The 14,906-nt window shown below is 35.3% G+C and overlaps 1 protein-coding gene across 1 annotated transcript in view; it reads right to left on the bottom strand.

Moving 5' to 3' along the window:
• LOC128030179 (CUB and sushi domain-containing protein 3) overlaps positions 1–14,906 on the bottom strand; it is a 231,452-nt gene that overhangs the window by 166,905 nt on the left and 49,641 nt on the right. Inside the window, exons 6-10 of the mRNA XM_052617664.1 lie at positions 10,610–10,817; positions 4,563–4,675; positions 3,583–3,663; positions 1,591–1,678; positions 32–156 (exon numbers count right to left, since the gene is read on the bottom strand). Coding sequence (XP_052473624.1) covers positions 32–156; positions 1,591–1,678; positions 3,583–3,663; positions 4,563–4,675; positions 10,610–10,817 — 615 coding nt within the window. The remainder of the gene's footprint in view (positions 1–31; positions 157–1,590; positions 1,679–3,582; positions 3,664–4,562; positions 4,676–10,609; positions 10,818–14,906) is intronic.

Raw genomic sequence — 14,906 nt, 5'->3', positions numbered from 1 at the left:
ATGGTTGGTTTATTGAAGGCAATATTCTAACCTTTACAGACGGGTCTATGGTCACTCCAGGCTGCAAACACCTCAGCAACCCTCTGGCACGTAATGCTCTTGGATCCCTGAAGCACATGGTCCCCATCACAGGTGAAATGAACTGTCGCACCGATGCTGCCGTGTTGAAGAGAGAACAAATGTAAGCCAGGAAATCAATGAAGAAATTCTCCTTAAGCGCCATCCATGCATCCAGACAGATTGGGTGCCACAACCTCATGTCAGAGCAAATGTCAGGAAGCAATATATTCAGGGATTTCATTCCTACTGAAATACCTAGGAATAGGGATCATTGAGGAAATGTTCCCATGACTTTTTGTTTCCATAGCTATTTTTTTCCCCACTTTGCAAAATAGCTTTACGTATTTTATTCCTTTTTTTATGTTTTGTTGAATGGTCATTTCTAATGTTATTAGATTGTCACAGTGTCAATATGCATCAATAAAATTTGAGAAATTAAACGCATTAAACACAAACAAAAATGCATAAATCTTTGGTAAATTAATCTAAATTAAGCTAAAAATATATTTAAGAAAATTTAACATAACATATCACATCATGAATATTTATGAAAAACAAATATTAAATTAAACATGTGCCGTTATTCGGTAATGCAATATATCAAGGTAATTAATATGCACAATATTGTTATCGTGGGCACTTCTAAATACTGTGAATAATTATATACCGTATTACGAATTTGTAATGCATTTTAAGAATACTTTTCCTATCAACTGGTCAAAATGCACAACACCACTGTATGATGCTTAAAAGACCATGTGTGCTCTGATGTAAACAAGCACGCATGGGAAGCACATGGAGGAACACGCAAGACACGCTGAATAAAAACACATTCACTCTCTGACAGCAGATGGCGCTAAACTGCAGAAAATGCAGCTGTTACCCTGGAAACCCCATAAATAATGCAGCAGTCCTACTTTTGAAAACATATTTAAATAGCCACTTATATTTGAGAATTTGCTATGCTGTTCATCACATCGCCAAATACTTAAATATTAGGCATATATCTTACATCTTTTTTTTTTACATTTTAATCTGGTCTACAACATGCCCGTAGATATTGTTTGAAAGTGTTAATTCACACATTACATTAGGGTTTCATTGGTTAACATTAGTTAATTAATTAGTTAACATAAACTGCCAATGAAAAATTCTTATAAACATTCATTAATTTTAGGTATTCCAATATTTAATAACACGTAAAAATCAATATATGTTAATGTTAAAATCGAAAGTTGCAACTGTGTTATTTAATGAACTAACATGAACCAAGACTATTTTTTTAACAAAGGTTAATAACTTCTGTTGCAAATGTAGTTATTGCTCATTGTGAATGTTAATGCATTTACTAATGTTAACTAATGAGATCTTATTGTAAAGTGATACCTATTGGTGTTTTTTTTTTTTTTGTGCATGGCCTAATTTATATTCATGAGCTGTACTATTACAACTGCATGACAACTGTTCCCATCATTTTCTTAAAACAAAACTGCATCTACTGTATGTGTCTGGTGTGGAAAACCTGTCTACCTGTAATCGGTGCCAACGCGCTTGCCGTTCTCCGGCTCCCCGGGGTCCGGGCAGAAGTTGGAGACCTGCTTGACCATCCCTTCATTCACTGTGGGAGGAGAAAGAGCATATGGACACATAAGCCAACACGCAAACCATCAGCCTTCATCACCTGTGATCACGCTCTCCATAACACAGCCTTGGTTATCAGACATCGAGATTCATCCTCAATCAAAAGAGAAGTTGGTGCAATATCTCATCCATAAATAGTTGTTGGCACATGATAATTACCGCAGGAGGCGATGTTATGCGAGTAATTTAAGGGAAGTGTTTAGAATGGGGTGTTTTGCAGCAGCCCGGAGTCCTGAATAAAACGTGATAATTCACTCATAACTCATATTTCTGAATGCGTGATGCAGAAACTGTGAAATAGAAGCTCATAAAAATTCTATCCAGTTGTAATTAAGGGTTTGGAGTGCTATGTTGTCGAGGGTGAAATGGATCAGTCGGCATTTCATTACGATGCTGGAGCATGTGGAGCCATAAAAAAAAGGACTTTTACACTTTTGCTGTGTGCACAAATAATTTCCATAGATCGTGATCAGGCTTCTGCCGGAGCGTGTGGCTTGGTTGTGTTACCAGGTTAGGCCGGTGGTTTGGATGGCCAGTAATTAATCTCAGTTGGAGTGAAATCCAACCACCTGTGCACCCTCTGAAGCCCCTCGCTTCACGGATTTGACATCATCTTCCGAGGAGCTTCTGTGGGTGAGGGACCTCTAAGTCAAGCTAAGCTCAATTAATCAAAATGCAGATTTCTGTTTCATTGGATGCTCTAATTTCCTTTGATCCATTTCCTAAATTGCAAGCGAGAGGATTACAAAAATGTGGCATTGTTTGTGCTTTATGAATTACAGGCTTTGAAGGTGTAGATGCGAAATTACCAGCGGAATAACATCTACAGAATATTAAACAATTAACAGGGATGCACATCAGAAAGAAATTAAGCAGTGAAGAGCTTTTATGACATTAGAGCAACAGTATTAACAGGCATAATTATGCATGACATGAAGCAGCACTGGAGAGCAGATCTTAAAGCTGCTTGGTTTTTACGTGACCGAGCCTGCACCAACACACACACACACAGAAACACGCTCTTCTTCACCCTCAAGTTGTTCCAAAGTTGTATGTCTGACTCTCTTCTGTTAAACAAAGAAAAAAAAAAAAAGAAGAATGTTGGCAACCAAACAATTGCTGGTATCTACTGACCTCCATAGCAGTGGGAAAGCATTCTAGAAGTCAATGGCTACCAGCAACTGTTTGGTTACCAACATCCTTCAAAATATCTTCTTTTCTGCTCAGCAGAAGAAAGCAAATCTTATAGTTTTGGAACTACTTGAGGGTGAGTAAATAATGTAAATAACATTTTTGGCAGAACTATCCCTTTAACAAAATCCGTTTTGATATGCATGTGTTCATCCTGTCTGGGGTATATACCGGTGCACACATAAAGCCACTTTTACACTTTTTATATTATAACACAGACTCATTGGCCCTGAATGGTCAAACACACACTTATGTACCAAAATGCCCATATTTGTGAGTATCCTTCCTCCTTATGTCTTAAGTGAACGTAAACATTTGAGAAAGAAACCGCATGTGTGTCAGTATATTAGATCAGTGCATTCAGTCTTAAAGTAAACTAAGCATTATTATTATTGACTGGTTGCTTATCTTCATTTATCTTGAGAGGGTTTTTTTATGTTAGTTAGGATAATTCTAGGATAAATTGATGATGGTCTCAAATTTTGATATCATAAAACCCTTACTTAAAGCAAAAATAACTATATTGTCATATATATTCTTATCATAAAATAAAATAACTCATTTGTGATATAAGTCATATAGCCCACCCCTACATAACTTGGTACAGTTTATTTGTAAAAATGCATTCAAAGTACACCTATCAACTGACTGTGTGTATTTAATTTTACAGAGAGAAAGAAACACACTTACTTATTGAAAATTTACTTGTGTTGTCTTTTCCGGGTAATAATTTCACTCCCCTTGATTTAAAATCTCCAGATCGTTTCACTGCTCAGCAAAAGAAAACAAAGGAAATTAGACAAATTTTCATTCCATGTAGGTGAGATTCAAAAAGCCTTGAGTTATAGTTTATCTAATAAAGTTACTTAATTAAAAAGCAAATAAAAAAACATGTGACAAAATGTTTCCTGTGAGACATGTATTGTCTTTGTGAAAATATAATTCTCTTTTGTCTGTGTGTGTTATTTACTTTCATGATTTGCGTCTATTTTAGTTCTGGAATTCATCTTTTAATTTTGCTTCCAATCAAATTAATTGAAAATAACTTGTGGATCATGCTTTGAGTCAACTTTTAACCGGTCATTTTCTGTTCCTCGTTATAAGAAATCAAGCATTATAATTAGCAGCTGATTAAGATTAACAAAGTGATTAAAGATTTTCTGATAATGAAGCTGCACATAATTACTAGACAGAGTAATAGAGGTCAGGGTCATTATATGACCCAAAATCACAAGAAAAGGAAAATTATATTATGCATGATTTTGCATTGTAAGGTAAAATGAAATTAAGTATTCTAGTGCAGTTCAAGCAGGTGAAAAACTAAGTTAACCTGAAACAATCTGTTAACTGGACTTGAAAGAAAAACTATTTAGAGACTTTTCATACACAAACTAATTAATGACAAACAATTAAGCAAGGAAACAGGAACAAGTGAAATAGGAAACCCAAAGAAAGGTAATAGACGGGCAAAACACATCAAAATAAAAGTCTGACACAAACATTGAATGTTTATTTATTTATTTAATTTCATTTATCTGTTCCTTATTTCGAGGTCAAATATATAGTAGATAGACATGGACATGTATTTGCTAAATTTGTCTCAAGCAATTATCAGAAACTTATGCAATTTATTGTGAATCACACCATATTACAGTATATATCAAATGTACCTTGATACTGAACGCTGAATCCTTTATGCCTATGACTGTTGTCTGTGATGAAATGAAGCCGTAGCCAGTTCTTGTTGCTGACTATGGGCACAGGAATATTAATTCCTGATAACCTGTAAAGAAGATGCAGAAACGTCAAACCCATTCGCCTTGTTCTATATGCATATACTGTATATATAGCTCCTGTTTCAACATGCAAAGACAAAAATCTCCAAAATGGTTTACCAAGCTTGTGATTTAATAAAAAATAGCATATCATCAATAAAATTACACCAATTGCATCATACATTTCAACAGAGTTTAAAAATAGAATTAGAAAAGTCTCACTTTTAGGCACGTAAATTAAATTGAGCACTTTTATTCATTCTGCTCAACAGAATTGTGAGAAGCCTTCAAGAAAAATGATAAATGGCTAAAATTTCAATATGCACCTACACATTTCTCAGTAAATACACACAAAATCAAATGATCTGAGCTGCTATCCACATTCATTTTGTAGCGCTTTACTCCCATGTCATCCATTCTATTTCAAGAGACACACTGGAGATTAAGTTAATACTTGCAAAACATATCTGACAAAAAAAAAAAATACACATGCTGAGTGGAACCCCACTACCCAAAAAAAAAAACCCTGCAAAACCTCTCTAAATGTTTCCCCCCGGTAAACAGGTTTCTCCTACACACTCAAAACCATCTCTGGACACAGCTTTAATATCAGTAAAATATACCAATAATATCAGAGGCAAGTAGGTACAGTAGATAGGTACGTAAGTAAGCAAGCAAGCAACCAAGGTCATTAAGTGATAAACACTATACTTTGAATTCAATGTTAGCCACTTTGGATAAGAAGAGCTGGCATATGCATAATATTTCGTCTTCTTCTTTTTTAAGATATTATTGTAAGGTTCATTGCCCCTATTTGAAGAAAGCTAAATGAAGCAAGTATTGGAAGCTTCACAAGCCATAAAATATGACCTTTATAAATGACTTTGTTTACTAGTCATTGTTTACTGAGATGCAAATGACGTAAAAACAGCCTTCAGCTGTTTGCCACTAACATTAGATTTATTGTTTCTTCCCATCTGCAAGCATCTCAAGGACTCGGCCGTAATTTTAAACTTCATAACAGTCAATCGGCTGTGACAGTGAAAGTCTATAGTAAAAAGAGCAAAACTATTTCAAGGCTAAGCCATTCCAGCCGGCACAGACTGTCCAGAATGACTCCTTGCTTTCGCACTCGGCCTTGCTGTCTGTCAATCATCGCCCGTCATTGGCTGTCTGTGAGTGGCTGCAATTGTTTAAGTGAGATCCGACAGTGGAATCGCTTTTTGAAGAAAAACACAGTTCATAATTGTGTCTCAAACACTTGTCAGTTCTGTAATGTTGAAAAGGGCAAATGAGAGAATTTTATATGTTTGTAACAGTCAAGGCATCAACCCACGTTAAAGCTTGGATCCGACCCTGATTCTGACCTGAAAGATGCCTGATTGACTTTGAGTTCCCTGCACTCCAGTAAAACATTTTGAGACACTTCAATTTAGACACCAGCGACATCAACAAATGACCCCACATCGTCTGCCGGTTTCACAAACACAACTCTAAAACACACTGCCATGATGCTAAGGTGCCCTAGTTGGTTGCTTTTTTGTTGCTATGTGGTTTCTAAAATCTGAAAGGTTGCTAGGTGGTTAATTACAAGAGCAAATCTTAAAAGTCCATCCCAAAAAAATCGTTATTAAACTGTGGAACAAATTTATGGACACATTGTTTCACTTTCATTTTTATATGCTGAATCACATTAAGTTTTGTGTATCATTAACAGTGCTGATGAAAAAAAATTGACAACTACAAATTAAAATGTTATTACTCATGCATCTATCGTTCTATCTGTTGCATGTTCTATTTATTGCTGTTTCTTTCAGTCTTTTTTCTTTCTTTCATTGGTTCTTTCTTTCTAGCCTTCTTTCAATCATTCAGTCATTTCATTGTCTGGCTGCAATCAGACTCCATTCAGTAATCGTGAAGGAGGAGTGAGTCACATCTAGTGACCAGGATATCAGAGAGACTTGGTGGTGGACTCTTTTGACCACTAAATAATCACCCAAATACCCTAGCAACCGCAGCAAAGCACCCTAGCAACCGCATAGCAATGCCTTCTCAGTCACCCACAACAACCCAGCACTGAAACCATACAAATCCAGTTTGTTAGTCTCGCTATATCTTCACCTCTTTATTTCTCTCTCTCTCAAGCAGGCAGGAGGAGTAAGAGAGGAGGTGTCTCCATTTCCTGCATTTGTGTTTTGATTTATTTGTGTCTTTTCAATTGCTCTTTATTTTTTTGTAAGTGTTTGTGCAGCGGGTCAGCAGACAATAGCTGGACCTGCAGTCAAATGCACTCACGCTTTATTAATAGAGAAATGCACATCATGTTCTCCATAATAATAATGTTATCTGGCCTTTGCCGGTGGTTACACTGTTGTTGGTTCTAACTCCCAGGTGCTTGTGCAGCTCACCTTTAGGGCAGAAATGTTGCGATACATCTGTTATTTCAGGCCACACAAGCCAAATAGCTTATCTCAGGGAGTACAGGCTCTATAGCATCTGTCCAAATATTCATTCAGCATTGTTGGCAGTTCAAAGTCAAGCATCTCTATTAATATCAGTCACACGTAGAGTTAGGGATTAAAACAAACTCCCATAAATATTACACTTTGGCATGTAACTGCACTGACTGTGTTACAGACATGAACGACACATCAAGGTGCGCTAGTGCTTTTCTAAGTGATCGGACTCAAGTTTGTCACTTTAAAATTCCTTTACTCTTTCACTTAATCACTTATTTTAAAGGATTTCCAGAAAGACAGACAGAACGATAGAACGATAGATAGAACGATAGATAGAACGATAGATAGATAGATAGATAGATAGATAGATAGATAGATAGATAGATAGATAGATAGATAGATAGATAGATAGATAGATAGATAGATACAGACAGACAGACAGACAGACAGATAGATAGATAGATAGATAGATAGACAGACAGATAGACAGACAGACAGACAGACAGACAGACAGATAGACAGATAGATAGATAGATAGATAGACAGACAGACAGACAGACAGACAGATAGACAGATAGATAGATAGATAGACAGATAGATAGATAGATAGATAGATAGATACTAGATAGATAGATAGAACGACAGACAGACAGACAGACAGACAGATAGATAGATAGATAGATAGATAGATAGATAGATAGATAGATAGATAGATAGATAGATAGATAGATAGATAGATAGATAGATAGATAGATAGATAGATAGATAGATAGATAGATAGATAGATAGGTATCCTTAAATAACCTTAAATAACAGAAATAACAGATTCTGGACTGAGGATATAAAGATAGTATTATCACAAAAGAACCATTGCAAAATTATGATGACAGTCCATGCAGCTGTCTGCTTTTAACCTTCTCCCACCATGCACCATAATCTGCCTGAGTGTGAGTGAGTGTGTGTGAGTGTGTGGTGTTTATTCCTTTATTTCCAGGCAGTGTGGTGCAGGGAAGTGGGACAAATCGTGTATGCAGCGGGCAGCCACAGTCACAGCGAGTGTGTAAAATCTCTGAGGAGTGAATGGATACAAAAGACGTCTCTCTGAGCGGCCTGTGTGGGGAAAAGAGGAAAACTGCTTCGTTTAAATGATGCAAAACCCTAACAAGAACATGCTATTTGTCTTCATCTAAGAATAAAACATTTTCATCATCACAATACGGAGAAACGCAGACACATCTAGTTCATATTCCCAAAATATACTCTTGTGGTTTAAATATTGTCTGATCTGAGCTCAGAATCGGAGTACAAACACAATAGTGACCCAGAAACAGTCACGTTATGCTTGCAAAACATGACCCCAGGTGTCTCATTTAAGTCCTATAGCATGTTCCATTTCAGACAAAAAGAAATGCAATATACTTTTCTAAACAAAGAACGCTCTTTCTTTTGGAGAGCAAGAGGAATGGCTTTTGTATGCCCCTTTTCTATGAGTGATTTGTAACTTACAGGATTGTTGTTTTTGCCCTTTCCAACATACTCAGAAAGTATGGTAGAATTACTTAAAGGTCATTCCAACAAAAATATTGATTTGTTTGTTTGGCTTGAACAATATTAGAGGGGAGGAGTTATAGAAATGCTTATAGAAATGACTTAAGTGAATCAATGAAGCAGCCGACAAGCAAGGTCATCACCACCACGGCAGGAGACTGCTCACACAATCATGTTCCCTGCACTCTTAACATAACTCACAGTGTCTGATTGTCATTTCAGCAGCAGCGGTTGAGTTTAACGCTGAGCACTCGTTCAGTGTGCTGTTTTCCTGTGCCAAGACTGAAATCTTTCCATCTGCAGATTCATGCAGGCTGCATTGAATCAAGTTAAAGGCATGTAATCTTATAAGCTCACAAAGTCATTTCAGAGGTTTGATGGAAGTTTTGGCACCTTCAGAGTAATTTGAAAGAGTAGGCAATCTAACACAAAAATCGCACATTTCTAGCCCAACAATTGTCATACTGAAAATAATTTCCACAATTAGAAATTAGAATGTTGAATCCTATGAATGCATAAAGGAAAAAACACAAAGGGATGAAGGTACAGTAATTATGCAGGTAAAAATGCATATGAAATATTGATTTGAGTTTAAATCAGTGGATCTCAACAGGTGGGTAATAGCAGAGAGCAGGGGAAAAAAACTGATAAACGCAAATAATACATTGCAACTAAGCATATACATGTAGGATAACACAATAGGCAGGCTTTTAAAAAGGAAAACAAAACACTTCCCACATCTATTGTTGGCAATGTCAAAGACTGTGCATCCCATCAAACTGGCTATTTAGCAAAATCACCTGTAACTTTGTAGATGTAAATCAAATGATGCCAGTGGTAATAATCACAAATCGTGTGATGTGCCCTCATCCTCAAAAACAATGTATAAAACTGTGAAGAAAAAAAAAATCGATGATGATAAACATGGTTTGTACATGCTGTGTTTTTACGGAGCCCCGCACATGACATGCAAGAAAAAATACGTAAATTGTGCAAACAATTTACTAATACGTTCCATCAATGTACTAAAACGTGCACACGATTACTATTGCGTTCCCTCGATTTGCTAAATCGTGCTCACAATTTAGCAAATCGAGGGAATTTATTAGTAAATAGTGCACACTATTTATAAATCAAGTGAACGAAATAGTAATTCAAGGAACGCAATAGTAATCGTGTGTACGTTTTAGTACATTGAGGGAACGAATTAGTAAATCATGCACACGATTTAGCCTAATATTGTTACCTGCATGTCATGTGCAGGACTCCGTAGTGTTTTGCACAATGAAGTAAATAATTTACACACACACACACAAACACATATTTATTTTCTCACTATGTGTGTGTGTGTGTGTGTGTGTGTGTGTGTGTGTGTGTGTGTGTGTGTGTGTGTGTGTGTGTGTGCGTGTGTGGATGAGATACAGATATGAAGGAAACTACTTGGGATGATTATACAAGTTTAATGCTTTTTAAATAAAAAGAACATTTCTGAAGGTTTTATGGAGGTACAGTTAAGGCATTTTTAAGACCAAGTAAAGAAAATTACGGAACACAATACGCCAATGTGTATATGTGTAGGACACAAAATGAGTTTACAGTTTGAAACACTTTAAAGTTTGAAAATACAACTTCGAACAACCAAAAACTCAATCAATTTTGTTCCGTTTTTTTCCAAGACATTTTACATTTGCATCTCAAGTAAATGTATCTTGTTTTAAGGATGTTTAGATATTTGTACTAGAAAACAAGTCAAAAATACTGAGCAAGATCTACATTGCAATGCAGCATTTGATGCCACGACTTGATGAATTTAACTCTTTCTTCCATGATTCAAGACCTTTTTAAAACCTCCAGGAACCCTGCAAAAATTAACTGACCACAGAATGCAGATTAAGAATTCCAGTGAGATGCAGCTTAATCCAGTATCACACTCACCATATCGTTGGGGGATCGGATCCCTCAACTTCTAAAGAGTCGAGTTTGCTGTCCATCTGGAATTCAGTGAAGACTAGTGAGATGGTGTCTCCTGGATCAGCCAGAATAGTCCACGTGCACTCGCCACTGCTCTGATAGTCCTTCTGAAAGTCTGGACTGGAGATGGTGCCACTGGACCCACGGAAGGTCCCACCACATGTGTCCTCAGCTGTTGACCAAACCAACACACAATATATTAACAAATATTATTTTACAGAGAAAGAGTGAAAAGTAAAATGTTTGTGAATTGAAAACATTTGTTTGTTTTTTCATGCTAACTGCTGGTTGTGTTCTAATGAACAAAATGATTACTTTAATGAGTATTATATGGGTTTTGTAAGCAATCTGTTTTTCTCCAAAAACAAAAATGTAATCAACACTTAATTATGCAGCCCAAGACTGGCTTGAAAACAGAGACAGTGTAAGATAATTAATCCAATTAGCTTCATATGCAGAATAAGAGGAAAGCGTCTCAACAAAACACTCCAAAATGCAATCACTATACCTAATGAAGAGTATTTTATATTTAAAATAAACATACGCAGGACATCAGCTAATGTTACATATTGCACACGCATTTGGTGTACAACTAATGCATTTGAATAGTTTAACGAAATAATTTCATTATTTATTATTCACCTCATGTCATTCCAAACCCATATGTATATTTCATACAACACAAAAGAAGGATTTTCTGAAGCTCTTTTACATGGAACAATCACTCATAGTGAGCTGTCAAGCTGCTCAAAAGGGCAATATTGCAAGAATTGCAAGCACTGCAAGTCCATAGCACAGATTTGACATGCTTTGCATGAAGAACAGACTTATTCATTTATTTACCCTGATGTGGATCTAAACTTGTATAACTTCTGGTGAACAAAGTATAAGATACTGAAACATGTCTTTGTCCATGCAATGAGGTCCAGTGTTGTTTTGATGAGTTGAAACACAGACACAGTTGAAACATTGTTCGAAATAACTTATTCTGTGTCATGCAGTAAGAATAAAGTCAAATTGGTCTGGAATGACATGAAGCTGAGTAAATAATGAAAAAAATAATAATTTGTAGGTGAACTATCACTTTAAATGGAAACTTCTTCCTGCCATGGGATAAAAAAAAAGAAAGAATAAAGGTAATTGTGATTTTTTTTTTTTTTTTGTCCCATAGTTTTGACAGTTCTGAGAAAGTAAACTCAGAATTGCAAGATATCAACACCAATTCTAAGTCAAAATTGAGAGATAAAAAGTCACACTTACCTTTTTTATGAAAAAAAAAAGTTTATATCTCGCAATTCTGAATTTTAGCTGATAAAACTGATAAGTAGAGTTCAAAGGGCCAAGAAAATCACATTTATTAAGTTACCCGATTTGTAAATGACATTATGCATATTTAATTATTTAAATGTAATTTTAAATGCACGTGTAGCAGTGCACATCTCGTTCATTACGAATCCAGCAGACGGCAGGTGCATTTGCGTGTTCAGATGGTTCAAAGCAGCGGAACATCTATTACTAAAATCTCTGAAAGCTTCAGCTTCATATCTATTAATGTGTGCTGACAGTCCATGTTCCCTAAGCTGCAAATTGCCTTATATGTCGGCATTTCTGCCCTAAAAAGCTATTTTAGGCAAACTCATGCTTTATCACAGGACTCTCTCGACAGCTCATGCAAGGAGAAAATAACGAATGAGCTTCAACCACACGAGGGTCCAGATCTGCGCCGCACAGCTGCTTAAAATGCAGGTAATGCAACATGTTTGCAAAGCAGAGGTTAGTCACACGTAAACAATTTTTTTTGACTAAACAGCAAAAAGTCCCATCCACACAGCAGCTTATTTTAGTTAAGAATAATCCATTTTGACAGGAAGAGACTCTACATGCCATTTAGAAATAATTGATCTGAAATACATTATGCCACAAGAACCAAATGTAATAAATAAAAGCATTTTAATGAAAACAATTAAACTTTAGTATGAAAAAATATTCAAATGTATACAATGGGGCCATTTTATTGTATTATTGTATACATTTTCTAAAAATTGCATTTACATTTAGTCATTTAGCAGACGCTTTTATCCAAAGCAACAACAAAAAGAGCAATGATATATAAGTGCTATAACAAGTCTTAGTTAGCTTAAACACAGTACACATAGCAAGGGCTTTTAAATAATATAATAAATAAAAAGAAAACAGATAGAACAGAAAAAGAATACAGCAAGTTAGTGATAGAGGTCTTTTTTTTTGCCTTTTTTATTTTGTTAATTGTAATTGAAATGGACAAGTTCAATAATAATTTTAGCATCAAAAGCTTCAAGTTTAAACCTAGTGCCATGTAAACACAACTTTGTCTCCAGGCAGACATGACTTTTTAACCTCGTTTCATAAAGCTAGCCGATCAGGTCAAGAAAGTAGAGTTTGCCAGATCAAGAAAGTCCTTTTACGGTTTTGTCTGCAGTATGGATTAGTATGGAGCGAGCGAGTGGGTTAGCAGGCTATGGGCAGTCTAGAGGTGTGCCGTCTGAGACTGAGACTACACAGAAGAGGCGGTGAGTTGAAGGCACATGGATCTGATAAAGGCTGATGCGATGGGTACATGAAAGGTACTGGATAATAGATCGGTACATGCCTTATCCGCTCTCATTAAAGCAGAACTCAGAAGAAGAAACATCCCAATATGAGGGATTAATGTTGCTTTTCAAGACTTAATTTGGATTCTCATTATCTTTTAGGATGAACCGTCAGGTTTTAATTTTTGTTCTTTCATCAAGTTCAGCACTCCTCGAGTGTTAGAGAATCAACTCAAACTCTGTTGAATATGGACACATTATCACTTATATTAGTGCTGTCTGACTTTACAGTAGCTCCACAAAGTATTTTCACACTGAAACTATAGTGAAGTGTGTCATTTTACACTTGTGTGTGACTTTTTATATCCACTTAAAAAAGCACTTCCAAGACAGCTGTTTAAAGGTCACTGTGGAACAAGTAGTTCTGTGAAGAGATCCAGCATAATTTGTTGTTTGCATCTAATTAAATGTCATTCAGACATTTAAGTGCGACTTAATGTGCAAATACTTTTTGGGGCCACACATCAACTTAGATTATGAATATGCATAATAAACAAAACTGAAGACAGACGTATTTGCATTACAAGCCTGTAGCATTTCTAGGCATAAATTAATATTAAAAGAAACACAGCTTCAAGTCAATATAAAAATAAAAAATAAAACTCATTTCCGGTCTTGGAGAAAATTGAATATATACACTGTATAAACACACACAATCAAAAAATCTAAATGTAAATACTTTAAAAACTTGCTCTGGTCATATGCAAAATTGAATGCGGTACATTTAAAAAAATTACAAAAATAAAAATAAAAATATATAAAATATATAAAAAAGCACGTGCTCTGGTCTTATGAAATATTTAATATGCTATATATTCTAATAAATAAAATCATAATAATGACAATAACAATAACTATATATATATATATATATATATATATATATATATATATATATATATATATATATATATATATATATATATATATATATATATATACACACACACACACACACACACATATATACACATATATATATATATATATATATATATATATATATATATATATATATATATATATATATATATATATATATAATATAAAAATCAAATGTGAAAAAAAAAATAATCAACTACATTTTATCTTAAGAATTGTCTTGTTTCAGTCTCTAGTCTGTCACATTATGGAGGAAATTGTGGGTTTTAAGTGGTGCTTCATGTTAACTCTCAACAAAGCATGTCTTGACAGACAGTCACTGTTTAAATTTCTGTTAGATAGATAGATTTCTTCCCAAATCTTAATTATGCGAACCTCATCCATGCTGATTCCAGCGTTAGGTAACCATAATGATTATTAGATGCATGCAGAGTATATATACACAGGCCTAAATGCAAGAACCATGTGTTATGATTGCATCCCAGGTGTGGAGCCGCATGTGCTCACACTACTGCTGAATCACACACCTGTGACACACTTATAGAGCACATAAAGAAATCAGTAATTGCAATATATGAGATTCCTAGCCAGAGGGTAGTTTATCTTCCCCTAGAAAGGCACACTTATGCAACCAAACTGCATTTCACATAATTCCCTGTGGCTACACAAGAACGAGAACTATAGATATAGCTAATGACCCTGATTTTGTTTCATTAGCACTGAAAAGTTTCCTGCTGAAGTAAAAAAAG

The sequence above is a fragment of the Carassius gibelio genome, chromosome A16 (genome assembly GCF_023724105.1).
Source record: "Carassius gibelio isolate Cgi1373 ecotype wild population from Czech Republic chromosome A16, carGib1.2-hapl.c, whole genome shotgun sequence".
Classification (NCBI taxonomy): domain Eukaryota; kingdom Metazoa; phylum Chordata; class Actinopteri; order Cypriniformes; family Cyprinidae; genus Carassius; species Carassius gibelio.
This window is presented reverse-complemented; position numbering and strand designations above follow the sequence as displayed.